This window comes from Pongo pygmaeus, chromosome 1 (assembly GCF_028885625.2).
Source record: "Pongo pygmaeus isolate AG05252 chromosome 1, NHGRI_mPonPyg2-v2.0_pri, whole genome shotgun sequence".
Lineage (NCBI taxonomy): Eukaryota > Metazoa > Chordata > Mammalia > Primates > Hominidae > Pongo > Pongo pygmaeus.
The window spans coordinates 68,828,927-68,842,435 of record NC_072373.2 but is presented as its reverse complement, the minus strand read 5'-3'; the positions used below and the strand labels follow the sequence as shown (position 1 = coordinate 68,842,435).

General features: G+C 45.0%; 1 protein-coding gene across 11 annotated transcripts in view; it reads left to right on the top strand.

Moving 5' to 3' along the window:
• Positions 1 to 13,509, top strand: part of LOC129016923 (major histocompatibility complex class I-related gene protein) — a 31,528-nt gene that overhangs the window by 9,267 nt on the left and 8,752 nt on the right. For 6 of the 11 annotated variants that reach the window (XM_054456735.2, XM_063650436.1, XM_054456754.2 and 3 more), the window contains one exon: positions 1,575 to 1,762. In XM_054456735.2, coding sequence (XP_054312710.1) covers positions 1,696 to 1,762 — 67 coding nt within the window. In that variant the 5' untranslated portion in view covers positions 1,575 to 1,695. Of the gene's footprint in view, positions 1 to 640; positions 727 to 1,574; positions 1,763 to 13,509 lie in introns of all 11 variants that reach the window. The other 5 variants (XM_063650430.1, XM_063650422.1, XM_063650563.1 and 2 more) reach the window with 1 other exon arrangement.

The window sequence follows — 13,509 nt, the reverse complement described above, 5'->3', positions numbered from 1 at the left end:
GAGACATTTGGGAATATTGGGGGAGTTTTCCAAAAGAGAAATCCAGGTGACTATATTTGTTAAATGAATAACAAAAGGAAAAACAATGTAAGGAAACAGAAAGGAAAGGAAGAGAGAAATACAAAGATCTGAGAAGAGAAGGTGCCAGGGGCTGCTGAGAGATTGCCAAATGTTAATTTCATTATTTGGCTTCTTATTTTATTCTGGGTAAAGGTAGACCTATTAGTTTCCTGTTGCTGCTATAACAAATTACCACTAACTTAGTGGCCTGGAACAATGCAAATTTATTCTTTCAAAGTTCTGGAGGACAGAAGTCCAAAAATATGTCCTATCAGCTGAAATCAAAGTGTTGTGTTCCTTCTGGAGGCTCTAAGGAGAATCTGTTCCTTTTCTTTTCTAGTTCTAGAGGCCATCTGCGTTCCTTGGCTCATGTCCTTCTTTCAGCAATGGCATCACTCTGACCTTTGCTTCCCTTGTCACATCTCCTTGACTCTGACCCCTTTGCCTCCCTCTAATAAGGCCCCTCTGATTACACCGGGTCCACCAGATAATCCAGGATAGCCTCTCTGTCTCAAGATCCTTAATTTAATCATATCTGCCAAGGGTTTTGTTTTGTTTTATTTTGTTTTTGCCATTTAAGGTAACATATCCACAGGTTCTGGCAATTAGGATGTGGACATCTTTGGGGCAGACAATTCTCAACCTACCATACAAGAAAACTAGTAGGTAAGGTTCTACTACCTACTAAATGCATCATAAACAGAACTTCTGATCCTTCAACAACTCTGTGAAATATATGACAGGATTTGCTTTTAAAGTTGAAGAAATCAAGCCTTGGTGCAATTTGGGATTCTGCCCATGGTCAAATAGTGGGGAGGCAAACCCAGGTCCCTGAACCCAGCTCAAGCCTGCCTGCCTCATGGCCCTGCCTCCATTCACCTCTCCCCTTCATGTCTACTTCCTCTTTCCTGTCTGGGCCTGTTCCCTAGCTCCCCGGACAAGCTTAAGCTCTGTTTTCCAGCTTGTCATGTGCTCCTTATAACAGTGTAGCCACAGCTTGATCTTGGGGATTGCTGATTGAGCAAGCTGAGTGGCTGCCCCTCAGAATCTTCTCTTAGGCCTTTCTCTTGCCTTCTTTTATTCAATAAGTGTTTTGAGCTTATTGTGCTGGGTGCTAGAGTAGCAGGGAGGACAGACCTAAGCTGAAGATTACAGGACAATCTAAATGACACCTGCTATCTCAGACATAGAGACTACAGCATCATAGGGAGCCAGAGCAGGGAGTTCCAAGCCCTGGGAACTGTGTGACTCTTTCTTATTGACCCTTAAGCAAAATTCTAAGCTCCAGGGAAGCAGAGGCAGCAGCTTGAGCTCCCTGATTGACCAGATATGATTAATCTTTGTTTCTCTGTGCTTTGAACATGACTATGCTCCATAAATATTTAAAAATTGGGAATAGGGTGAAGATAGATACACCAAAAGGAGCAAGCAGTGTCTGAAACCAGCAAAGACTTAAAAGTTACCAAAGAAGGTGTGCATGCTTTCATTTTATCTTTTTTTTTTTTTTAACCTAGCAACTGATGACACTGCATATTTTCCCCTGTTCTTATTGGGAGAAGGCCTTGTGTGTCACCAAGAGGTTCTCAGAAGGGACCTGTCCGTTTTTGGTTAAAAGAACCCGGAAAGAGAAGGACTATGGGGGAACTGACGGCATTCCTGTTACCTCTCATCATTGTGTTAATGGTGAAGCACAGCAATTCCCGTGAGTATCCCACGTTCTCTTCTCTCCTAACTCCAAAGTTGAGGCAGCCTAGAAGGCACAGCTTTTCTTCCTAAAACTTATGAAAAATATAGAAGCCAGGGGCAGAAAAGTGTGTGTATTACACTCAGGACTCCAGGAGCAATGGATTACCTGAACAGTTTCCCAGTTCATATTTGTAGGATTTTGATGTCACCACCTTCTGAGGGAGGGGGAGCCGTTCTAGAAAGACTCTGGAACTTCCTCACTTTCCCTCTGAGCATGGCCTCCTTTCTTTTCTGCTCATATTTTTTCTTTTACTTTTGTTTCTCCTCTTTTCTAACTTCCAGAGTCTCATGACGATGTAGTCAGAGTTTCAGGGGCATTAACAGTGGAGCAGATCCATTGTTCAGGTTTATTTATGTTTTCCCTCCTCAACACAAGCCCTACTGTAACAAAAGATCCAAGAAAGATAAAACCATGGCTCTGGGTTTGTTTACTGACTGTGAGAAGTATTAATCAAGTAGAAGGGAGAGTTTTTCATTATTCGGGGAGCTCAAGTCACTGGGGAAGCAAATGCCTTCTGTTGCCTCAAATAGGGGAAAGGGCCCATGGGCTGGAACCACCAGGCTTCTCTGCCCTAGGCACTTGCTCTCTGGGCTGAGGACTGGTACTGGTGGGCAGTGTCCAGAACTTAGACTTGGCCACCACCATAGGGTGTGACTGATGAACATGAGAGGAAGGAGTTCTTTCAAATCACCCATGCACATAGAGAGTGGAATGACTGACAATGGAGATTTGGAATGGCGAGGGGGGTGGATGATGAGAAATTACTTAATGGGTGCAATGTGTGTTACTTGGGTGATGGATACCTTAAAGCCCCAACTTGACCACTACACAATCTATGCTATAACAAAATTGCATGTGTACATCATAAATTTATGCAAATAAAAAAATTTTTAAATCATACGGCTGGGAGTGGTGGCTCACACCTGTAATCCTAGCACGTTTGGGAGGCCGAGGCAGGCGGATCACTTGAGGTCAGGAGTTTGAAACCAGCTTGGCCATCATAGTGAAACCTCATCTCTACTAAAAATACAAAAAATTAGCTGGGCATGGTGGTGCATTCCTGTGATCCCAGCTACTCGGGAGACTGAGGCAGGAGAATCACTTGAACCCAGGAGGCAGAGGTTGCAGTGAGCCGAGATCATGCCACCACACTCTAGCCTGGGTGACAGAGTGACACTGCATCTCAAAAAAAAAATCCATGTATTAATTGTTCAAATATTGATTGATGGCCTACTATGTGCCAGGCACTTTGGGGGATATGGCAGCGAACAAGACAAACGTAGTCTCTGCTTCCATGAAAATTTAATCCAGAAAGTGTCATCATTTATGGGAAAGATTGGGGGTGAGGGTAAGAGGCAGAAGATGAAAGAGGAAAGGAGGAGAGAGGTAAAGGGTGATATTTTTGGAAGTAATAAAGCTTATATATTACCTGCATGTGATTCTCAAAGAACTCTCCAATAATATGGAATAATATTCCTTAAACATATTATCTCCTATGACAATCTCACTGACTATTTGTGGTAGGTGAAGAAAATATCCCCATTTAAAGATGAAGCCTAGATTTTTCTCTAGGCCTAGAGAGTGACCACGCTTACATAAGGAGCAACCTGAAGGAGACTGCAGATCTTCTGGCCCTCGGTCCAGGGCTGTTCCACGATGTCATTGCTCCTTTGGGTGTGAAGACTTGTCACTTTGATAATTGGAGGGACAGGAAATAAAACAAGTAAGTTATAAAGGCAAGGGAAGGTCACTTGGTGCTGGCTGTTCTCCTTCTGACTCCTTAGAGTGCGTCCTTCTCTGTTCCTGTCTGTGTCCTTGACGCTGAATGCTAGACTGCATCACCTAGACTCTCTTGCAAGCTGATTTCTTCTTGGGTTCGTACAATGGGAAACACTGAAAGGAGAGAGGTCAGAGAGCAGGGAGGAAAGAGAGACTGGGATACATCTTTCTTGCTCCTTCCCCACTTTCTGTGATGTCTTTGGCAGTGGCTGTGTTCTTCTGTAATGCTGTCTTCCCTGAATAACCCCTTCTTCATGGTTCTAGCTCCCATTGGGCTTCAGTAACAGTATTTGCTATTCTTATCTCTTAAGCCCTAGGGGTGATAATGGCTTCCCATAGTTGTTAGCCTGCACGTGCCGATCATCCTCGTTTGTTCTGTTAACCTTGACCATATCTCTGCAAGGAGACCCTTCATTAAGGTCTCCTCACGTGACCCATCTGGCTTGAAGGCTGTTTCCTGCTAGGACCCTAACTGAACATTCCTGGGCTTTGAGGGATATTGGCTGGGAAAGGATATGAGATTATGAAAAAAGACTCGGTCTACTTGATATTTATGCCTAGTGCTAGCCCTGAATGGGAGCTATATACCAGTAATAGATGGGGAAACACAGGGAGGAGATACTGCAGGGTTGTGGGTCATTACTCCAGGAAATGTCAACATAACTCCAATATTACTTCCAGTGTGTTGCTTTCATCAACTCCATAGCCTGCAGTTGACTCCTCCTTCCTTTGTGCTCCCATAGCTCCTGTTCACAGTTCTATAATTTTCCATTTACAAAAATCTTCCCTTTGAGGCTCTCCTTAAAGACAGAAAGAGATATCTTCATTTTTTTCTTATTTCTGTGGTACTACCTAGTGCCCAACAGGCACTTAGTAAATGTTTGCTCGGTGAATTTGTGTTTGGAGGTAATGTCCCTAAGAAATCACAGTTATTTGACTGGGAGCCATAGAGAGCTCGGGCAGTAATAATGACTGCAAATTCAAAACTGTGGCTTACTGTAGTTGCAGGATTTGTATTAAAAAGGTGTTTCATGCTTTTACAACTCATCTTGTTCTTCATTTCAGCCTGTGTGAAACTGTGAATTGGCGATATGGGTGGGTGTAATCAGACTGGGGGCTGGCATGAGATTTCTCATGCATAGCCATATGTGATTTGTGTGTTTCATCTCGACATAACCAAGGTCAGTCTCTTGATATTACTCATAATTTTATGGCTGTATCAATCTGCTATATCAATCTACTTCATGAATGGTGGAGTCCTTCACAGGCGACGTCTGATGATGGATAAGCTCCCTAAGCTGCCAACTGGGCTAGTGTTAAAAAACAGACTTGCATATTATCTGCTTAGAAGTGACCTTGAGTTCAAAGAGTTAACATGAGAAAATATGGGCATTTTCTATAGACTTTATTAGATAGACTTCAGTCTGTTTCCATGGAGGTGTTGCCAAGGTACATGCCATAGAAATTTCTCCAAGACAATGTTTCACTCCCCTAAGGCCCTCTTCTTAATTGGTGTTGAATCTATCTAAACTTGAGAAATTCAACTAATTTGTAGATTTTTCTTTTGAATAGTTGGAATATCTGTCTGTTCTCACTTGACCTCAATCATCTTACCCCACAGTATTGCTAAGAGCTGGAGGGAAGGAGCCTAAGTTAAAGATCAAACACATGACTCTTTGAACACTTGTTTTGGGGAACTCAAATTGAGACAGATGACAAAGGATGTTTTTTCTGATGTCTGAATTTATATTTATTGGGGAAAATCTTTCAAGAGTATACATATTAAGTCATATTTTGTTATAACTTCAAAGGATCATTTTAGAAGAATAAAATTTATAAAATCGGGATTTTCTGGGAAACATGAGACATATAGTCATCATTGTGTACAGAGAGTACTGAGGGAAAAAAGACACCAGAGCTCATTCATTCGTTTTCCAAAACTCCACATGGCCTACAGGGCTCACTTTCTTACTCCATTCACATCTCTGCTCACATGCCACCTGCTCTGGTCCCTCTATCTAAAAGATCAGGCCTTCTCCTCTCCACACTCTCTTTTCTCTGCTTTACTTTTCTTCATAATCTTTATCTCCACCTGACCTTGTATTATATATGTATTTATTGCCAATCTCCTGTCTAGAAATTATCTCAGAGGGCTGGGACTTTCATGTGTTCATTGCTGTGTTTCCAGCAGCTAGGACTGTGCTTACTGGACATTCAGAAAAGAATATACCTATATGAAGTGAGACATTGGCAACCTTCAAAAGGGTAGCCTCAGAAGAGTAGCTCACAAGCCAAACTTGTCACAGTCGCCACTTTTATGCTCTAAGTTCCTGTAGTTAGACATGTCATTAGGAGAGGGTACTAACGGTTCTTGCTGCACATAGAACCATCCATGAACATGGCCTGAGATGTGTCCAAAGGTCCCCTTAACTAAAAATATTGCCACCTACTTCTCTCATTCCCACGATGCTCGAAATTCCAAAGAGTCATTCCCAGGAATCATAATCATTTTGACCTTATTAAAGCATTGGACTACTTGAGAGAGCCAATAAATAATCAGACTGTGTTGACCTGGTTATCCAATCAGGACTCAGGGCCACCTGTGTGTAGAAAGGTCTGGAGCCTGTGGCCCCAGGGACTGGGAAATCAGAGGCAGTGAGTCATCCTTGACACAAGGGGGCGGGAGAGAGCAGTGATAATCCAGGGGCTAGAAGCCTGGCCTGGGAAGCTTCCCCTACACTAGGGAGGGTTGGGTAGTCTCAAGGTAGAGGGAGTTCCCATGGAGAGATCACAGTGTGATTCCTGGTTCCTTCACTTATGGATTCTGAGGATGATCTTGGGCAATTAATCTCTCTGCACCTATCTTCTTTTCTTTTCTTTTTTTTTTTTTTTTGAGATGGAGTTTTGCTTTTATTGCCCAGGCTGGAGTGCAATGGCGTGATCTCGGCTCACTACAACCTCCGCCTCCTGGGTTCAAGCGATTCTCCTGTCTCAGCCTCCCAAGTAGCTGGGATTACAGGCATGCGCTACCACACCCAGATAATTTTTTGTATTTTTAGTAGGGACAGAGTTTCTCCATGTTGGCAAGGCTGATCTTGAACTCCTGACCTCAGGTGATCCACCCGCCTTGGCTCCCCAAAGTGCTGGGATTACAGGCATGAGCCACCACACCCGGCCTCTCTGCACCTATTTTCTATCTGTAGGTTGGAATTATAAGACTTACCTAAAAAGTTTGTTACGAGAATAAGTGAAACCCATGTTTATCAAGGGCTTAGAATGGTACCTAACACAAAGTACGTACGTGCTCAATAAACAAATACAGTTGTGATGACTATGATTAAGATGCTGCTGCCCTTTATGCCTCATTGAAGGCCCATCTGATCTGCCACCTCCTTGGAACATTTCCCAGTGGATCCCTTCTTATGGGACCACGGTCTCTCTTCTCCGAGTGGCTGGAGCACTCCATTGGTACTCTTTTCTGGCGCTTGCTGCTTGTTGCCGTGTGTGGTGGAATTGCATTTATTTGTTATGTGCTTTAGCTCCCCAATAATACTGTAAGTTCCTGGAGGAAAGAGCTGGTATCTGATTTGTTCTTCTCTTCCTAACATTGCCTCCAATTCCTTGTACATAGTAGACACTAAATAGATAAGAATTGCCCCCCATGAGGCCGGGCGCGGTGGCTCACGCCTGTAATCCCAACACTTTGGGAGGCTGAGGCGGGCGGATCACCTGAGGTCATGAGTTCGAGACCAGCCTGACCAACATGGTGAAACCCTGTCTCTACTAAAAATACAAAAAGTAGCTGAGTGTGGTGGTGGGCACCTATAATCCCAACTATTCTGGAGGCTGAGGCAGGAGAATCGCTTGAACCCGGGAGGCGGAGGTTGCAGTGAGCCAAGATCATGCCACTGCACTCCAGCCTGGGTGTCAGAGCGAGACTCCATCTCAAAAAAAAAAAAAAAGAAAAAAGAAAAGAAAAATTGCCCTCATGGATGAATGTGTGAAAACATTTCATCAGTTATTTTACAATCCAGTGATTTTCACAGCCTTTTGTAAGAATGGCCCAACTGGTTAATGGACAGGTTAAAGGGAACATGATTTAGAACTATCAAGTAGCCATTGCACCTTAGCCTAAGAGTTTTTGGTTGTGTTGTTCAGGTTCTCCAGCACTATCTGTCAGAAGCTGATGAGACTGGGCAGGAAATGCCCTTTGAGAAGTAGCTTGACTGGTTTAGACAGAAGAACAAATTCTAAATTGTATATTTCAGCTTAATAAGTGAGTTGATGCTGATGATCTATCTGTTCATGGAAAAGGAGAGAGAGACTTAATTTCAAAATTATTAGGGCAAGAAAAGAGAAATGGAAGATTAGATCAAATGATATGAAATTGCCATTTTTATAGGTCAAAAATGGTCAAATATTGGCCTTTACAAATGATTCGAAATCTGATTATGTCTGCAACAAATCCTGGTGGGATATAAATTATCATAAGTTTTAATGTACTAGGAGAGAGAGGGTACCTGGACTTTTCCTCATCTTTTCTGTTGTGAGTTATTGACTGAACATGTGTCAATCAACTTCCCCCCACAGCAGAGGTAACATTTTGAAAGCCCAGCTAAGGAACAAGCATGACTTGTTCCTGTGGAGGCACCAGATGGGTAACTGGGCCCATGGCAAATGAAGAGGAGGGGACTGTGATGTTCTGGAGCAGAGCCACGCTGGGCTGAACCAGTGGTGGATGGGTGTGACTGACAGAGCGAGTCCAGCCTTTAGGGGCCTGGACTTTGAAGTCAAGGCTGGCTGGTGGAGAACAACTGTTTCAAAACCAGGAATCAGAATTAGATTGAAGTTAAAAAAAAAAAAAAAAAAAACAGGAAGAAAGAAAGACACAGCCAGGCACGGTGGCTCATGTCTGTAATCCCAGCACTTTGGGAGGCCAAGGCAGGGGGAATCATGAGGTAGGAGTTCAAGACCAGCCTGGCCAACATGGTGAAATCCCATCTCTACTAAAAATACAAAAAATTAGCTGGGTGTAGTGGCAGGTGCCTGTAATCCCAGCTACTTGGGAGGCTGAGGCAGGAGAATCACTTGAACCTGGGAGGCAGAGGTTGCAGTGAGCAGAGACTGTGCCACTGCACTCCAGCCCGGGCGACAGAGTGAGACTCTGTCTCAAAAAATAAATAAATAAATAAATAAAGACACAATACTTACTTGGACAGTATTGTCAACAGACCATATTTCTATCTACCTCTTTTAACTTCAGATAATGCAAATTCTTGTGAAAATTACATTTTTATAAGAAAGCAAAGTTACATGAATTGTAAATATTATGTTTGGAGATGATGCTGGTGATACTTACCTGGAATAAATCCTGCTATTGGGCACCAATGCCCTAAGTTGTTAATACTGGAGGTTTTTTTGCTTGTTGGCATCTATCAGGAATGTAGACCCCAGAGATCATAAAAATAGAAAACCCAGATTCCAGGGGATGCTCTACACCAACCCAGCTTAGCTCAGCAACACAGCATCTTTTTTTCTTCCTTCTTTTTTCTCCTCTCCACATTCTCTGCCTGGAGTCTGCTCTCCGTGGGGTTTTTTTCCCATGAATAACTATGGAAGTGATTCATCCCTCTTTCTTTTCCCCTCACTCCCTCAACTCCAGCCACAGGCCTTTGTGCTGCTCCTGGAATGTGCCAGGCATGTTCTTTCCAGGGGCCTTTGCATGGCCCTTCTTGTCCAGACTGCTGTCCCCAGACACCTGCCTGTCTCCCCAACTCCTTGCAGGCACTTGCTCAGAATTCAGCTTTGTGGGAGACCTTCCTTAATAGGCCTTCCTTTTTAAAATAGTGTTGCCCATTCCTCTTTGCAGTTTTATTTTTCTTCACTGTACTTTAAAAAAATTGTATATTTTGTTTTCCAGTCTGTCTTCTCCCCTTCCCGCCACTAGGGTGTAGACTCCATGAGGGCAGACATTTTTATCTGTTTGGTCTGGTACAAGCTTAGGGCCTAGAAGAGTGGCTGGCACAGAAGAAGCATTGGATATACAAATGAATATTAAGAAAGTGTGAGAACTAATATTCACAACTTATTCCTCCTTTTGGGGCCTCCTTCTTTAGACAGTTGTGTACCTCCAGTGTAGCCACAAAGCTTTCCAGATGTGAAAAAATAGAACTATTTCAAAATCAATTGCAGAATATATAATAGTACTTTTTGCAGATCCCAGATTGCAGTTCGACTCTCCATTCACCAGCTTTCCCTTGAATCAAAAATGATTTTTTTTTTTTTTTTTTTTTTGAGATGGAGTCTCGCTCTTGTTGCCCAGGCTGGAGTGCAGTGGTGCGATCTCGGCTCACCGCAGCCTCTGCCTCCCAGGTTCAAGCGATTCTCCTGCCTCACCTCCTGAGTAGCTGGGATTACAGGCATGCGCCACCATGCCTGGCTAATTTTGTATTTTTAGTAGAGATGGGGTTTCTCCATGTTGGTCAGGCTGGTCTTGAACTCCTGACCTTAGGTGATCCGCCCACCTCGGCCTCCAAAAGTGCTGGGATTAGAGGCGTGAGCCACCATGCCTGGCCAAATCAAAAGTATTTTTAGGCCAGCTCACGCCTGTAATCCCAGCACTTTGGGAGACCAAGGCAGGCAGATCACCTGAGGTCGGGAGTTCAAGACCAGCCTGGCCAACATGGCAAAAACCCGTCTATACTAAAAAAAATACAAAAATTAGCCGGGCGTGATGGTGGGCACCTGTAATCCCAGCTACTTGGGAGGCTGGGGCAGGGAGAATTGCCTGAAGCAGGGAGGCAGAGGTTGCAGTGAGCCGAGATCATGCCACTGCACTCCAACCTGGGCGACAGAACGAGACTCTGTCTCAAAAAAGATCCAGGTTAAATAGATTCATATTCATTTCAGCATATTTCATTATTCCAAACCACAGAAATAAAATGTTTCACCAACAATTTAATTCACCAAATATTTACCAAGCTACTACCATGTGCCAAGCTCCCTGTGCTAAGCTTTGCAGGAAATACAAAGGAAAAAAGCTAAGTTCCTGTTCTTAAGTGCTTTAAGATTGAGAAGCAGGTAGAAGGTAGTAAGCAGAGGGAAACAGAAGGCAGAATCTGGTAGCTATTGGTTTTGCGACAGAACTCATGCTCTGATGCAATCTCTGGCTCTTGTTTGCATAAGAACCAACACTTTTATGAAGAGGCTCTCATGACTACCCCAGAGGCTTCCACTGTCTTCCCTCCCAACCCAAGCCCTCACCCACTACAGGAAGGGAAGGGGGAAGTAAAAGGTCAAAGCAATACAGAGGGACATTGGGACCTTATGCTGCCCCAGCCTGTGGGAGGCCAGCCTCCATCCTGTTCAGTATTGCAGCCGACATGCAGAATAACACCTGCGAGGGAGGAGCCCATGGGGCGGGGATACCTACTCTGAACCCTGCCAAACTGCTACACCCCAGCTCCAGGAGCAGAGAGAAAGAAGTGCTAACAATGATTTTACAGAACAGGTACAATCAGTTGCTGGGCGTGGTGGCTCACATCTCTAATCCCAGCACTTTGGGAGGCCGAAGTGGGAGGGTCACTTAAGGCCAGGAATTTGAGACCAGCCTGGGCAATATAGACCTTGTCTCTATTAAAAAGAAGTGGTGACATGTGCTTGTAGTCCCAGCTATTCAGGAGGCTGAGGTGAGAGGACCACTTAAGCCCAGGAATTCAAGGCTACAGTGAGCTATGATCATGCCACTGCACTCCAGCTTGGGCAACAGAGCAAAACCCTGTCATACACACACACACACACACACATATGCACACACATACACACACTAACTAGTACAATCAGTTGCTCTGGGAGATACCTCTCAGGGCCTCCTGTTTCTCCTAGTAGGCAAGGTAAGGGTACCCTGGCCTTGGGGTGGTCAATTCTAAAAGATAACCTGCACGTTGTGAGTTATTTCTTAAGCAGTTTTAGAGAAAAGAAAAATATAAACAAACTTGTAGCACAGAAGCTAATCCAACTATTTTGTGAGCTGATTTTTTTTTGTCTGATCTTTTTCTTTTTTTTTTTTGGAGACAGAGTATCGCTCTGTCGCCCAGGCTGGAGTGCAGTGGCGTGATCTCGGCTCACTGCAAGCTCCGCCTCCTGGGTTCACACCATTCTCCTGCCTTAGCCTTCCAAGTAGCTGGGACTACAGGCGCCTGCCACCACACCTGGCTAATTTTTTGTATTTTTAGTAGAGATGGGGTTTCACCATGTTAGCCACAATGGGCTCGATCTCCTAACCTCGTGATCCACCCTCCTCGGCCTCCCAAAGTGCTGGGATTACAGGCGTGAGCGACCGCACCCGGCCTGATCTTTTTTCTTAAGTATATGCTTATAAATGAGGAGGAAGGAATGTATATCATTAAGTGGTATTCACCCTTGCAAGGTTCTCTATAGTGGCAAGGGCTGGGTTAGAAGATGCAAATGTAGGGGAGGTCCTAAAGGTGATGGCAGCAGCAGGTTGGGCAATCTGGAAAGACTGGGGAAGTGTTGTGTAGTACAGTTCTTAGACACAGGCAAGAGAAACCCCCGGATATGGCCTCACATTCAGAGAGCCCCACTCTGGCCCTCTACTACCCACATCCCTTCCCACAGAGCGAGGAGTGCATGAGGCTGAGGGGAGGTGGTCACCCTGTATCTGGGCCCCTCCACTCTAGACCAGACTCCAGGCACCCAGGAACCTGGAGTTCCCCACTCAGCTGACTCAGAGCTGCTGAGGTTTACACAACAAACTCTCTCAACTTTGGCCCATCCTCCTAAGGGTGGACTAGCTGCCCTTGAGGGCCTTGCTAGGCCCGAAGGGTGGGCAAGAGGTGGAGGATCACTTAAGCCCAGGACAAGCTCAGACAAGAGGCAGTTTGTGGCTGAGCCTGAATAAAAAAGTAGAGGTGTTTAATTGTGGAAGGCCCTTGGCAGTGCTGGAAGGAGCAAGAAACGGGAAGAAAAGGAGGTGAGTCTCAGGCTGAGGGCCGGGGACTGGAGGGAGATACCAGCTTTCTCTGTGCCGCCCCATTCAGGCCCAGAACTTCATACAGTGTGAGATTTTTTAATTTGAACTTGGCCTTCGAAGCCACACAAAGGGCAATCTCTCAAGGTGGAGGGATGGAACACATTTCACAGTTTGTTAGATTGATTTATTCCTTTTAAATATCTGGATCTCTGGTATGTGAGCCTCCATCTATCATCTTGACTCAGCCATGAAATTTTAGGGATGATCCTGTTTTAGGGATGAAATGTTTTTGGAGATGGGTTTTGAGGACTGGGAAGGATTTAGATGGGTCAGAATGGCAGGAGATAACAGGACAAAAGGCTTGGACATGGGCATCTGCAGACACCGGCAGGCAGAGTAGGGGAAGAAAGCCATTGCGGCTGCATGCCTTCTATTTGCCAGCTTTTTGGCATGGCATGGGGTACGTAGCCTTCTCAGCCTGGGCTCCACCTCCCAGGCATCGCCTCTCTCTGTGATGCCTGACGCTGTGCTCCAGCCGTCCCAGGCCATCTGGTGCCCATGCACGCCCCGCCTTCTCGCACCTCCCGCTTGCACATGTAGTCTCTGCCCTGCTCCCCGTGCCCTCCCTCCTGCATCCCCTCCCAGCCCCTCTGCCCACTCACCTCCTACCTGTCCCTGAGACCTCCCTAAGACATCACCTTCTCTGGAAGTCTCTCCTGAGGGCCCACACCAGCTTGGATCCCATAACACCACCCATAATGCTACCTTGAAACCACTTTGTCTCCGTCAGGCCCTAAGCTTCTTGGACAAGCTGAGAGAAGTTCGGTGTGGGAGCAGCAGGGAGGGCCAAACAGTTTTGTTTCATTTTGGTTTACTTTTAACCCTTATTACAATCCTTATAACTGTTTAGTGAGAAGAAACAGTAGAAAAA